At 46.7% G+C, this 14916-nt stretch overlaps 1 protein-coding gene across 6 annotated transcripts in view; it reads right to left on the bottom strand.

Moving 5' to 3' along the window:
- CHST15 (carbohydrate sulfotransferase 15) overlaps positions 1–14916 on the bottom strand; it is a 96516-nt gene that overhangs the window by 36206 nt on the left and 45394 nt on the right. For 4 of the 6 annotated variants that reach the window (XM_003419668.4, XM_064269216.1, XM_023559803.2 and 1 more), the window contains exon 2: positions 244–1309. In XM_003419668.4, the coding sequence (XP_003419716.1) occupies positions 244–789 (546 nt within the window). In that variant the 5' untranslated portion in view covers positions 790–1309. Of the gene's footprint in view, positions 1–243; positions 1310–11694; positions 11783–14916 lie in introns of all 6 variants that reach the window. The other 2 variants (XM_064269214.1, XM_064269215.1) reach the window with 1 other exon arrangement.

Here is a 14916-nt window from a genome sequence, read left to right as displayed (position 1 = left end):
TATGGGACAGAGTAGAACTGCCCCAAAGGGTTTCAAAAGACCAGCAGGTGGATTTGAACTGCTGATCTTCTAGCTAGTAGTTGAACACTTAACAACTGTGTCACCAGGGCTCCATGATCCTTGTTACACTTGAGATATGTTTTGGTCATTTACCTTTTGAATTCCCAAAGATGGTGATCAAAAGGGAGGCATCCATTCTTTACAAATGAATCAGTAAGTGAAGATTAGCACCAGGCTACTCACATGCAACTCCTGCTTCTTGAGGTCTTCTAAATCTGGGAGCTGTCTGGTCGTGAACTCAATCCTGGCCGTGATGCTGTTGATAATTAACTTAATGCTTGGGTAATCCTTCACATATGAGATATTATTTACAGAGGGCTGGTGGTGGTGCTCTTTTAGGTCACCTGGGCCTTCGCTGTCCATCACACCGGGGTTACTGGGAAAGCCTCCGTAATGGAAAGGCGATGGGATCAGGAGCTCCTGGTGGACCCCAGAAAGGATGTAAGACGCCATCACCAAGGTCATGATTACCAGTACAAACACGAGGCTACATCGCATCCCCTTCCTGAAGCGCAAAAACCCACCCCAGCTCTCACTCCCTTCGGTCCTCACTTCGAGAACAGCAAGCAAGTTCATCTGCTTACTGTCCACGCGGAACAGAATCTTGTTCTCGCCTGTGCACTCGGTGCACGCCTGGTGGCTGGGATGGTGGCCTCCTCGGCAGCCAAGCTGCTGTGTGCACACCTCGTTGGGTAACAGCTGTATACAGCAATTAATGCAGTGCCTCATGTTAGTGCCCTCTGACTGCTGGCTTAGTGGGCCATGGGCGAGCCCCCTAGGAGTCCAGATGCCTGCAAATGGCCCTGGAAAACTTGATGGACGTCTTGTGATTATGTAAGATGGTTTGAAGGCAAAAGCAACAGAAATGAATGGAAAAATAAGCTGAAGCCAAAGCACCGTAGAATGAGGAAGTGCCTTCTTTGGTTAGGCTCTGAAAGATGACATGAGAACGGGATCTCCAATGGTCATGTTCTAGAAAGGTCACTAGAATTGAGGGGGAAAGTTGCAAGTTCAGGAGCAATTGTGCCTGCGCTTCAGGTTTTTCCCATGGCACAAAATAAAGTGAAAGAATTATCACTGGAGGGCACGGAAACACACGGAAGGTTGGAAGGTATCATTGTCTTCCCATTGACCAATGGGTTGGTGTCCGTCCATGGAGATGCCCATGAAGACTTCTTCTTTTACATCCTGCGTGCCTTTGAAATGTTCCCTCTTCATTGGGAGCAAAATTTTTCAAATGTCAAAAGACCTAAATAAAAAGAAAGGAAGTTTTATTACATTAGGTGATAATAGCAAGAACCCAGAGACCATCTTTCAAGTGGAGATGTTCACTTCTTTTTTCCACTAAAGCTGTCAGCCAAGCCTGCTTGGTTACCAACAAGTCGTGGAAAGCCATATAGGGTAAAGCCAGAGGTTTCTGGTCCTTGGTGCTCGTCTTTGGGGTGTTAGTTCAGCCAAGATGTGGTCCCAAACACCATCGCCAGCACCCCACCAGACACCTCACATTTTTTGCACAATTCCACCCTACCCCTTTTTAACTTGCATATCCTCTACTAAAGCTGCCTGTGTGGTACAAACCATTAAGCGCTCAACTGCTAATTGAAAGGCTGGCAGTTCAAACCCACCCAGAGGCACCTTGGAAGAAAGGTCCTGGCAATCTACTTCCAAAAGGTCAAAGCCATGAAAAACCCATGGCATGCAACTCTACTCTGTAACACATGGGGTCACTATGAGTCAGAATCGACTCGGCGGCAACTAGCTTGGTTTTTTCTCCTCTAATACCTCTGCCTTGATACATATAAGTTATCAGAACCCCAAATCCCAGGAATATGCAATCACTCTCAGTTCTGTACAGTCAGTGACAATGAATTTGAGGGGCGAAGTGAATTATCAGCACTTTTCAATCAAAGAGAAATCCTAAGAGTAATAAGAAGGAGGATGGTTAGGATGTGAGCAAACGGAGAAAATGCTTTTTTCCCTCCCAACAGCATCCATACTCTTTTACCCACAGCTAACCTTTATTACCGTTTTGGAAAGAAGAGTTAATGAAAACTAAGAAACAAGGAAATGATTCTCTCTTCCAGCAGAGTGTATTATATATATAAAAAAGGTTTTTTGACTTTAAGTTATTAAGCAATTAAATCCAATATGCAATATTCCTCTGAGTAACATAACACTTCAGACCCCGAAATCATTTTTCATTTTCACCATCCTGGGGAAGACATGATTCTTAAAAATCCATTAATAGAATCCTGTGGTTATAAAATGTAATGTTGCCCAAAAGACGCTTTCTTTGTAGATGCAGTAAAAAGAGCACGGAACTAGCAAAAAGGAGACCTTCTTAGTTCCTAGCAGTGGCAGGCCACCACTAACTAGCTGTGTGACATGTGACAAGGCAAGTAACCTCTCTGAGCTGTGATTCCTCACCAGCAGAATTGGGGTAATAGGAGTACCTCTCTTGTGTGTCTGTAAGGAGTGCTACATTAGTAAACCTGTGCAAAGAGTTTGCATAACACTTGATACATATTTAGCATCACAAAAATGGTAGACATTAACCAAAATTACATCAACTATCACTACTATCATAATTTTTAATTATCGATGAGTGCCAAGAACATCTAGAGTAGAATCAAAGATGGGAGATCCAACTTCACACTATTTCCCTTCATTGTTTGAGAATTACCCAAGGAACGTAGGCCATGCCCCCTCTACACACACACACACACACACACACACACACACAGACACACATCTAACAATCCTTACCCTACCAGAGAAGACGGTTTTAACTAACCCTGTATCAAAGCCTCCCCATTTTGGCTGAAGGACTAGATCCAATCTGAACTCACTAGCAGAAGTGCTGACTTCCCTTGGAAAGAAAAATCCATGTTTTCTTGAAATATGTTGGCCAAGCAAGAGCAAAGTGGCGTTTCCCGAAATGTCCTCCACAAAGCATTCTGCTTGTTGTCTATATGGTTCTGTGCTTGAAGCATGTGGAGAAAAGCTGGGATAAACAAAACCACACAGACTTCTTCACAGCAAGACTTTTCAGGGCCTTTAATAGACTAATAAGGAGCTGTGGTGGCACAGGAGTTAAGGACTCAGCTGCTAACTGAAAGGTCAGCAGTTCGAACCCACCAGCCACTCCGTGGGAGAAAAGACGTGGCGATCCGTTCCCGTAAAGATTACAGCACTGGAAACCCTAAGGGGCAGTTCTACTATGTCCATAGGGTCGCTATGAGTCAAAATTTATTTGACAGCAATGGATTTTAAAAGACTAATGGAGCCCTGGTGGCACAGTGGTTAAGAGCTTGGCTGCTAACCAAAAGGTCGGTAGTTCAAATCCACCAGCTGCTCCTCAGAAACCCTGTGGGGCAGTCCTACTCTGTCCTATGGGTCGCTATGAGTCAGAATCAACTTGATGACAATGTTTTTTTCGGGGGGTGGGTGGGTAATAGAGTCCCTGTGTGCTGCAAACCAGTTAATGCACTCAATTGCTGCCTGAAAGGCTGGTGGTTCAAATCCACCAGGAGGCACCTTGGAAGACGGGCCTGGTGATCTACTTCCCCCAAATCTGTCATTGAAACCCCTGTGGAGCACAGTTCTACCCTGACAGACATGGGGTCTCCACGAGTTAGAGTCAACTCAACAGCAACTGGTTTGGTTTTTAGAATAGCTAATAAACTCTAATCCACAAAACAGGAATATAATACACAAAACTCCAAAACATAATTGACCAAAGAAACGTCTCAAGGAAGCAGTTTGAGAAATGCTGATCAGTAAGGGCTGAGATATGGGTAAGGTGGAGGAGTTGTGGGCAGTTTGGAGTAGAGCAAAGGAGTAGAGGCATGTGGGAAGAAAGTTTGAGAAAGCAGGACAAGCATCTCAGGCTCCATCCCCCACAGGGCCCCTCCTGCTCTTATCAGCATCCGTGAGGACAGTTGGAGGGACATGTCAGGAAGCTCCAGGTCAAACTTCTGCTTCAGACTTGCTCAACCACCCCTGACCCATCACTTGGTACAAACAACTCTCCAAACCAATAAAACAAAAGGGCAAGGCCCCCTACTTGGAAATTCCATCAGCAAAGCCAGGAAAACATTTTTCTACATGCAAGACAAGGCCAAGCTGAGGTTAAAAATGAGACTCCAACAGGGTCGCAGTGGGGACTGAATTCGCACCATCTTTCTGGCTGCAGAAGGCCTAATTAGATTTTTTTTAAAAAAAAAAAGAAAAGAAAACATGAGACTCTGGAGGTACAATACAAAAATGTACATGATCTGAGCCCAACTGAATGGGCAAAGCATTGCTAAACAGGGACAAAGGTATTTTATTTCAAGCAAAGTAAATAAATAAACCTGGGAAGTCGGGGAAGCTAACAGTCTCAACAAGAGGCCCACGGCAATGGGGTCTCCCACAGGGTCAGGCGTGGGAGCCAGGCCTCCCTCTCCGTGCCTCACTTCTTAAACATAAAATGGGGAGCAGGAAGTTGGGGAGACGATTCAAGATGCTGTAAAGAAACACTCTGTCCTGAATTATGTCCCCCCAAAATGTGTGTATTTGCTTGGCTGGGCTAGGAATTCCAATGTTCTGTGGTTATCCTCCAGTTTGTGATTGTAATTTTATGCTAAAGAGGATTAGGGTGGGATTGTAACACCCTTACCAGGTCACATCCTTGATCTAATATAAAGGGAGTTTCCCTAGGGTGTGGCCTGCATCACCTTTTATCTCTCAAGAGATAAAAGGAAAGGGAAGTACGCAGAGAGCTGGGGACCTCATACCACCAAGGAAGCAGTGCCAGGAGCAGAGCTCGTCCTCTGAGGGAAGATTAATGAGAAGAGAGAGAGAAAGCTTTCCCCTGGAGCTGACACCCTGAATTTGGACTTCTGGTTACTACGAGAAAATAAACATCTCTTTGTTAAAGCCATTCACCTGTGGTATTTCTGTTATAGCAGCACTAGAGAACTAAGACACATTCCATTACTGGGTTTTCTCAACTTTTAAAATTCATTCATTCATTCATTCAACAAGTATCTTCTGAAGGCTGACGGGGGCGGGGGGAGTGTAATTGCTTCAGATGTGGGGCAGGTCCACGTGTATGGGGTCTGGAATCATCAGGAGATTTGGTTAAAATGTAAATTCTGATTCAGTATACCTGGGGTAAAAAGGCAAATTCTCAGCAGGTGGCCAGAGCGGAATGAACCAGTGCGAATCCCTGGGTCCAGGTGTGTGGAGCCTAAAGGGCAGATCCAGGTGTGTGGGGCCTGAAGGGCAGATCCTGGTGTGTGGACCCTGAAGGGCAGATCCAGGTGTGTGGGGCCTGAAGGGCAGATCCAGGTATGTGGGGCCTGAAGGGCAGATCCAGGTGTGTGGGGCCTGAAGGGCAGATCCAGGTGTGTGGGGCCTGAAGGGCAGATCCTGCTGTATGGGGCCTGAAGGGCAGATCCAGGTGTGTGGGGCCTGAAGGGTAGATCCAGGTGTGTGGGGCCTGAAAGGCAGACTGAGGTGTGTGAGGCCTGAGGCCAATACAAAGCAAGGTGAAGGCAACAGGTGGTGGCGGGGGGAAAGGAGGGCAACATTCTTACAGAAAACTATTTAAAATTTTTACAAAATGGCATGACCACTGTAGATTATGGAAAATGTATCTCGATAAAGCTGATGAAGAATAACAAGCCTATGACCATATGAATACATTGCTAGGGGCCCATGTAGATGAGGGAGCCAGAGCTTCAAGCCTTCCAGGCAAACTTCCTTTGAGGCCATGGAGAGACGGGAGGTACAGGTGGGCCAGGACAGAAGCCCTTCTCCTACCTGGGGCTTGTATTCCACCAGGGCTGGGGGGCGGGGGTCACGGGCTACAAGGCCATAGCCAATAAAAAGTCGCCAGTGAAAAAACCTCATCTCAGATGCTGGTCATGCTCTGAAGAACATAAAAAGGGATAATACGCTAAAACCATGAGAGCAGGGTTTCTCAACCTCAGCACTGTTGATATGTGAGCCAGATAATTCTCTGTTGTGGGGAGGGGGTGCACTGTGCATTGTTGGATGTCCCCGTTATGACAAACAAAACTTTCTCCAGACATTGCCCAATCCGCTGTGAGGTGAAACAGCCCCAGGAGCCACTGCCCTGGAGGAAGGGGTGGGTATGATAGATGGGGGACCAGGGGGACCCGATTTAGAAGGAGGCATTTGAGTTGAAACCTGAATGGCAAAAATAAAGCCAGTCACATGGAGATTCGGGGACACAAAGGCCCCCTGAAGGAGAGAAGTTGGGCTTCAAAGCCACGAGAGAAGTTGGTCGGTGGACCCTTGGAAGCAAGGGGCAGGAGGAGGGTAGGAACCATGGACGGGACAGGAGACAGGACTGGACCCTTTGGGGCCTTGAAGGACACAGCTGGGGAGGAATTTTTCCATGTACAAAAAGGTATGCATGCTGCACATTCTTTCAAAGGATCTTTACAATGTGACCTTACTGAAAATAGGGTCTTTGCAGATGTCATCATGTTAAGGTGAGGGCATACTGGATCACGGTGGGCCCTACACCCGATGACTGGCGTCCTCATAAGGAAAGGGAGATTTGGAGACACAGAGACGCCAGAGAGGAGGCAGTCATGCAAAGACGGAGGCAAAGATCGGAGTGATTTGTCTGCAAGCCAAGGACCACCGTGGATGGCCAGCAACCAGCAGAGGCTGGGAGAGAGGCCGGAGCGGATTCTTCCCTAGAGCACCGAGCCCTGCCAACACCTGGTTCAGACTTGCAGCCTCCCAAGCTGGGAGAATAAATTTCTGTTGTCTTAAGCCATCCAGTTTATGGTATTTTGTTACGGCAGCTCTAGGAAACGCACGGGGAGCTATTAAATAACAAAACTCGGTGAATAAAAATCAGATGAACGTGACTGTACTGAAAGCAAAAGGGATTGCTATCGTGTTCCTTAACTGCCCTTTTCCATTGTCACAAACTCTTCCAAGAACAGGCCTTCAGAAACCGTACCCTTGCTTCATCTGGCTGGAATGCCCACATCTTGGTGCCAGGAGTCAGGCTGGAAAGGACCCTTGGCACTCCCATTCTTGTTGTGTGAAACCACAGCATACTCAGGTGTACAATTCAGTGGGACGGCTTCCCAACCTGGGCTCCCTGCTGTGCCTACAGATGCCACCATGATCTTGGGACCCTGGTGCCACTGTATGAGATCAGAAACTGCTCCCAAAATAGAAAGTGTTCAGTTACCAGTCCTTGCTCCACGCCCCCTATTAACCTCTGCACCCCAAGCATCATTAGCAAACCATTTATAACAAAATTGTCATTGAGAGACCCAGAAATACCACTTTAGATTAAGTAATTGAATGCCCCTTCTGTGTAAGATCGATAAAGGGCATCCAATTTCACTCTAGGAAAAACGGATAAAATGATTGTAGCTATAAACTGATATCGCAGGAGAAAGATGTATGAAACCTCAAAAGAAACTGGGATGGATTTATGTAAATGGCTTCATTTAGGTAGAACATTTACAGCTGCCTTCTGGGGCGGGGAGGGGGGAGGAAAAAATAACTAATTACATTGTTTTACTTTTACGTTTTCAAGAAAAAAATTCAACGGATCTTAATTAACCTTTACCCAGACACAAAGCCTTCTTCTGATTAGTATTTCTAAATGCTGACATTCTCTCTGGGCTACACATATGGAAATACTTTTTTTTTCCCCCAAAGGAATATTCATCAACGAATGGAAGACAGAACATTATTCACATTTTGCTCAAAAATATAAAATGATTGTTGCTGAGACCGAGAGAAATAAGCCAAGAGACTGGAGAGTTCTGGACAAACAACAAATTAGCAGTTTAAATCTTCTACCGGAAGTTTTATTTTGCTTTTGATCACATCCGATTCAGTAAACAGAATAAAGCTGCATCCCTTGATTATCACAGAGAGGCCTGCAGTCTTGTAGAGAGAACCATCAGCATAGTTACTCAGACCAGGAGTTCAAACTTCTGTCCACGTAGTGGCCTTAGAAAGCCGCTTAACCCAGCAGTCTCTAGGTGGTGCAAACAGCAGGCTCAGCTGCTGGCCGAAAGGTTGGAGGTTCAAATCCACCCAGAGGTGCCCCTGAAGAAAAGCCTGGCGATCTACACCTGAAAAAATCAACCACTGAAAAAACCTGACGGAGTGCAGTTCTACGCTGACACACATGGAGTCCCCACGAGTCGGAATCAACTTGATAGCAACTGGTTTGGTTATATTCTCAAAAGAATGCCTTGTTGATAACAGATCGCATTATGGTTAACAGTCTGGGTGCTAGAGCCAGGCTGCCTGGGTTTGAACTTGAGCAAGTTACTAAACCTCTCTCCTCCCTATTTTCTTGCATGTAAATTGGGAATAATTGCAGCATATAGGTTATCACTGCTGTGACATTAAGTGAACTAATTCATGTAAAGTGCTTAGAAAAGTGGCCGGCCCATAAAAAAAACAAAAACCAAACCCACTGCCATCGAGTCAGTTCCGACTTATATCGACCCTACAGGACAGAGTAGAACTGCCCCATAGAGCTTCCAAGGAGCACTTGGTGGATTTGAACTTTTGGTTACCAGCCGTAGCATTTAACCACTATGCCACCAGGGTTTCTGGCTGGTCCATTAAAAAAAAAAAAAAAATCACTGCTGTTGAGTCGATTCTGACTCATGGCTACCCTATAAATAGGTGCTAAATAAACGTTAGTTATTATATACTGTGGACATGTTATCAAGAGGGACCAGTCTCTGGAGGAGGACGTTATGCTTGGTAAAGAAAAGGGTCAGCAAAAGAGAAGACCTTCAACAAGACGGAATGATCCAGTGGCTACGACAGTGGGTTCACACATAGCAACCACTGTGAGGATGGTGCAGGACTGGGCAACGTTTTGTTTCGTTGTATGTAGGGTCATCATGAGTCGGGACTGACTCGGTGGCATCTAACAATAACAACATTTTATATGTAGAGTTCTGGCCCACAGTAACTAGTTAATAAACAGTAATTGATTACTATTGCTGGTAGATGGCACCGTTGGTCCCCATTTCCTATCCTTCTCTGTAGTCACCTTCTTTGCCACGAGGCTTTGCAGCTCCTCCAACTAAAGGAGTAGAATATATTTCCTCGTCCTCTGACTTGATTTTGGGGACCTCCACTGGCAGACAGAAAGAAGAAGTGACAACGTGCTGGTTCTAAGCCCAGGTTACAAGGCTTACGTGCCTGCTGGACCTCTTACACCTTTGCTGTCACCCAGCCAAGCCCTACAAAAGCAGGAGAAATAACAAATGGCTGCTGTTTTAAGACAGAGTTTGGGTGGGGGGGAGGTGGTTGTTATGCCATAGAGGAGCCCTGGTGGTGCAGTGGTTAAAGCACTTGGCTGCTAATTGAAAGGTAGGCGGTTCAAACGCACTAGCCACAGAGGAAGATGTGGCAGTCTGCTTCCGTAAAGATGACAGCCCTGGAAACCCTCTGGGGGAGTTCTACTCTGTCGCAGGGTCGCTATGAGTCGGAATCAACTGACAGCCATGATAACTGATACACAGTACTACAGGTTATAAACAGCACATGTCACTAACTGAAACCGATATAACTGTAGGTTAATAGTTCCAATAAGTGTGTCTGTATGAATAAAGTGAATCATGAGAAATTCAGGCCAAAGCAACTCATCCATAGATCCATCAGTTAATGATTTTTCTTTCTTGAATTCCTTGACTAATACCAGAAGCAGACATTCCAAAATAATGCTGGAAACCCAGATGGGGGCTGTTCTCAATTCAAGACACAACTGCCCCAAACTTTGCACACCAGGTTATTTTCTGGCAAAATGTGCGTTTATGACAACCACAGCTGTTGTGTTTAATCATCTGGACAATTGACTCCCCCGCCCCCCACTTCCTGATGAAGAGTTACTATAATTTCTTCCTGGCTTCCTCTCCTGAGCAAGCCCTTCCGTAACCCACTTCCTTAAGGTTTCCTTGCTAGGTTCCATCTTTCCGGGTGACTGGGACACCTTCATGTTTACCTTCATGCCATCCGGGCTTTGTCTAACAGTATCTAAAACCCGGACAGGCAGGATCTTCCCGGAGGCCCAAAACGTGTGCCACGTGAAACCCAGGCATTCTTTAAAAGTTGCTTTTAAAACACACTTCGGTTTCCATCAAGTTCATCGGCAACATTACTTCTGTTCATAACGACTGCCTGACGTACTTAACAAGGAGCCCTGGTGGTGCAATGGCTAAGCGCTTGGCTACTGTTACGGATTGAACTGTGTCCCCCAAAAATGTGTGTCAACTTGGCTAGGCCATGATTCCTAATATTGTGTGGTTGTCCTCCATTTTGTCATCTGATGTAATTCTCCTGTGTGTTGTAAATCCTAACTTCCATGATGTTAAGGAGGCAGGATTAGAAGCAGTTACATTAATGAAGTAGAACACAATCTACAGAACTAGGCTGTATCTTGAGTCACTGTCTTTTGAGATACCAAAGAGAGAAGCAAAAGAGAGAGAAAGGGACCTCCTACCACCAAGAAGAGCTGGGAGCAGAGTGTGTCCTGTGGACCTGGGGTCCCTCTGCTGAGAAACTCCTAGACCGGGGGAAGGCTGAAGACAAGGAACTTTTCCCAGGGCTAACTGAGAGAGGAAGACTTCCCTTAGAGCTGGCACTCTGAATTTGAACTTCTAGCCTCCTCAACTGTGAAAAAATAAATTTCTATTTATTGAAGCCATCCACTTGTGGAATTTCTGTTACAGCAGCACTAGATAACTAGATAGCAGTTAACCAAAAGGCCACAGTTCAAACCCACCAGCAACTCCAAGAAGAGACCTTGTGATCTGTTCCTTTTTTAAACATTAGAAAAAAAAAAAACCAAACCCGTTGCGGTCAAGTCAATTCCGACCCATACCAACCCTATACAACCTAGGAAATTCTATGAGGCTGTTCTACTCATGTCATATGGGGTTGCTATGAGTCAAAATGGACTTGACAGCACCCAACAACAACAAAAAACATGCTCAACAGTATCAAAAATATAAGCTTTAATTCTTTCAATAAAACATATCCTTAAAAAGCAGGCATTTTGACTGAGATTCAATCTCCACAATAGACAGCAGGCTCCTCACTTACTCAGTAGAAAAGTGGGACATAGCAAAATAGAGGGTCAGATAAGGCTTCAGAGTCAGGCAGACCTGCATTTCAATCTGACTTTATGATCTCAGGTAACTCACTTAACCATTCTGTGACTCAGTCTCCTCATCTGTACAATGGGATTAAAACTGCCCTTGCCTCCCAGGATGAAAGGTAAAGACAAAATGAGACAATATACGTAAAATGCTTACTGTCATATCTGGCACACAGCATGCCTCAGTAAACGGTACATATTATTGCTGTTGGCAAAGAATATTGAACATGCCATGGACTGCCAGAAGAACAAACAAATCTGTCTTAGAAGTGCAGCCAGAGTGCTCCTTAGAAGCGCAGATGACGAAACTACGTCTCACGTACTTTGGACATGTTATCAGGAGGGACCAGTCCCTAGAGAAGGGCATCAAGTTTGGTAAAGTAGAGGGTCCACGAAAAAGAGGAGACCTTTAATGAGATGGACTGACACACTGGCTGCAACAATGGGCTTAAACATACCTACTATTGTGAAGATGGCATAGTACTGGGCAGCATTTTGTTCTGTTATACCCAGGGTCACTGTGAGTCAGCACCACCTTGACAGCACCTAACAACAACAACAACAACGTTATTTGTATTATTATAGGCAAGGCCCTTGGGTGCTTATCCAAGGTCTACTTGCTTTCAACGTATATATAATTCTAGGCGTAACCAAGTAAACTCCAGTGCCATCGGGTCGATTCCGACTCACAGTGACCGCTATAGGACAGCGTAGAACTGCCCCATAGAGTTTCCAAGGGGCGCCTGGCAGATTCATACTGCTGGGCCTTTTTGGTTAGCAGCCGTAGCACTATAACCACTACGCCACCAGGGTTTCCAATTCTAGGCATAGGTGTCCAATTTTCCTGTCTACAACCGATGAGAAGTAATGAATGAGATGAGACAGGTGGCAGCTGGAGGCAGGCACAGAGACCCCAGGAAGTGACAGCCACCTTTACAGTAGAAACAAGGTACTACAAAGCAGAGGTGTCTCAATCTCCAGGACAGGTAGCTGAGCCCAGTTAGAATGACTGTGCCCACCTATAAATTATCTCAGTGCTCAACAGGGGAAGGTCAATTTTCCAGAAACATGCCAGTCCCCAAAGATCCGATGGACTGGGTGAGTGAGGCACTTCTTTGCAGATGGGAGAGAGGCAGTAGAAGGAAATGCAGGGTGGACCCCTGAGGGCTGGACTGCAGTCCTTCAACAGGAAAAACCTGGAAAATCTCAGAAATGATGGCAGGCAATCAGGGTCCGGGCCCCATCGGGGCAGGGTAGAGGGAATCATAAACCCCATCACCGCAGGCCCCCAGTAGGAACCTGCTCAGCCTGCATTTGATGGCTGAAGAGCTGAGGCCCAATGTGGATAGAAGGGTGGGGGTGAAGAGATATGGGGGTCCCACACACAGATGCCCGCACTTCATGCCTAGGAGGAACCCCATCCAGCCTGCCCCTTGGAGAATCCAGCAGCCCAGCCACGCTCTGGCGTCTCCCCTTCTCCTCCCTTCAGGAGTCCCTCCTGAAGGGCAGCTACACAGCCTCACAAGGACACCAGGCAGGGAGCTGAGGGTACACACAGGGAAGCAGCCATCAGGGCCAGTACTACCATCATTCACCACACCAGCCTGGGACACTGAATCCAAAATACCTTAAACCAGACTGGACTCATTGCTCAGGCTTGTCCCCGCTCCCTCTGAAAGTGTGACGGCGGCAGGAGCACGCAGCCAGGGTGGGGACAGGGGTAAGGGAACAGGGGTGCGTGAAGGCTGCCCTGGTGCCAAGTATGAGTGGGGAGAAGGAAGGGCAGAAAGCAAGCAGGAAGGAAGGGGGAGGGGGGCTGTCAGCTGAGGCTGCACCTGGGCAGTCAAGAGGCGTGGAAATGACCCACCGCAGGCTGGCGGCCGGGGCACACAGGCAGCCCTCAAGTGTGGTGGCTCCCAGCCCCTCTTCTGCTCCTACAGAAGCCTGTGTTCTGTGCTGGCTGAGCCAGCACACAGTGTCGCTTCTACTGTGCTTTGAAGCTTCAGAGATACAGCAGGATGCTGTCTTCCCACAGGACCAGGACCAACTGGGTGTGGCCCCTGAGCTGAGATTCCCCAGCATGGCCTCAGGCCAGATTGATCACAAGCCTGGCTGGTGACCTTGGGCAAGTCACTTCATCTCCCAGGGCCTCAGTTTCCCCATACGTAAAATATGGAGTTGGGACTACGCTTTCAGCTCCAACACTCACGGTGTATGATTTGAGGTTAACTTCACCCTAATAAAAGCCCATTGTCACCATTTGTCATGTCTTCCAGGCCCAGGTTTTCCAGGAGCATTGAAAAGCTGGTGTGGTACTTGCTTTGTGCTACACAAAAAAAAAAAACAACTACATAGTGACTCCAAAGGCTCCCAGAGTTTTCTCCTCAGGTGGCAGTCCATACATACTGCTGAGCACGCATTCATCAAGTGCTCACTATGTGCAGGGCACTGCGTTTACTGAGGCTTCAAAGATGAAGAAGCACAGCCCAGGCCTGCTGGAACATTCCATCCAACACCAGAAGAAAGGTTCCAGAGGCTCCAGGAAAACCCTCACGCTCAGAACTGTATATCCCATTTCAAAACAAGCAAGCCAAACCCGTTTCCCCTCGAGTTGATTCTGACTCATAGCGACCCTACAGGGTTTTCAAGGAGCACCTGGTAGATTCGAACTGCTGATCTTTTGGTTAACAGTCAAGCTCTTAACCACTGTGCCACCAGGGCTCCATCTCATTTCAAAGACACCCCCAATGCCCACCATGGGCCCCCTTCAAATCTGCAGACCCCAAAAGACCCAGCTCTGCTCCTAGAAGCCAAAAACACATTCTAACAACAGTGATGATTCATGGAGCCACCAGCCTGATCTCCCACAGCAACGGCAGGAGGGCAGATGGAATCTTCTAAATATTCTCTCTGATACACTCCTCACTCTGCTTAGGGTGATCTGCCCCAGCTCCTGCGTGTGCCCACCCAGCTTATAAGCAAACACAGCCAGATGACTCAGTCTCCCTGAAGTGTACAAATTAATCAGGTTTCCTACAAAGGGGCCAGGTGGACAATAGATTTCAAAAGTTTTCATGCTGCAACAGTCACCCAGCGTTCTCAATGTGCGCAAAAGACTAACGGTCCTGGTCATACAACCAATAATTTTCATTTTCTGAAACCACTTGGGGGAAAAACCTACTTCTGAATGCTCATTTTATTATTTCCAGTAGTAATTTAAATCACGTAGATACTAGAGTTTCCATTCAAGCTTGTGTATCTACTGACTGCGGTTTTTCAATAAGTTCAGACTTACTGAAGATTTGCTTACAGGGTTTGCAGAGAAACACGCTGACCAAAAAGGCTCTGGGCGGCAAGGGGGTGATAGTCATATAATTGTGAAGTGTTTCAAGGGCACCATGGTCAGCCTGTTTTAGGATGTTTGAAATTAAAACTTAAGTATCACTCTTGGTACAGGCTGGGACACAGACTTCAAACCGTGGACACTGTTTCAGGATGTAAGCAACCCCAGAGACAATGAAGGGGGAGGAGCTAACACCATTCTAGCATCCGCCACGGGCTGAGCACCACACTGGGTCCCTTCTTGATGGCAACCCTGAGGTCAGCAATGCGATCCCCAAGTTAAATTTTTACATGGAAAACTGAGGCGCAAAGCTAACCAGCAGCAGCGCAGAGTTGAC

Source organism: Loxodonta africana, chromosome 16, assembly GCF_030014295.1.
Source record: "Loxodonta africana isolate mLoxAfr1 chromosome 16, mLoxAfr1.hap2, whole genome shotgun sequence".
In the NCBI taxonomy this organism is placed as follows: domain Eukaryota; kingdom Metazoa; phylum Chordata; class Mammalia; order Proboscidea; family Elephantidae; genus Loxodonta; species Loxodonta africana.
Note: the sequence above shows the minus strand (reverse complement) of the source record. Positions and strands in the feature narration are given on the sequence as shown.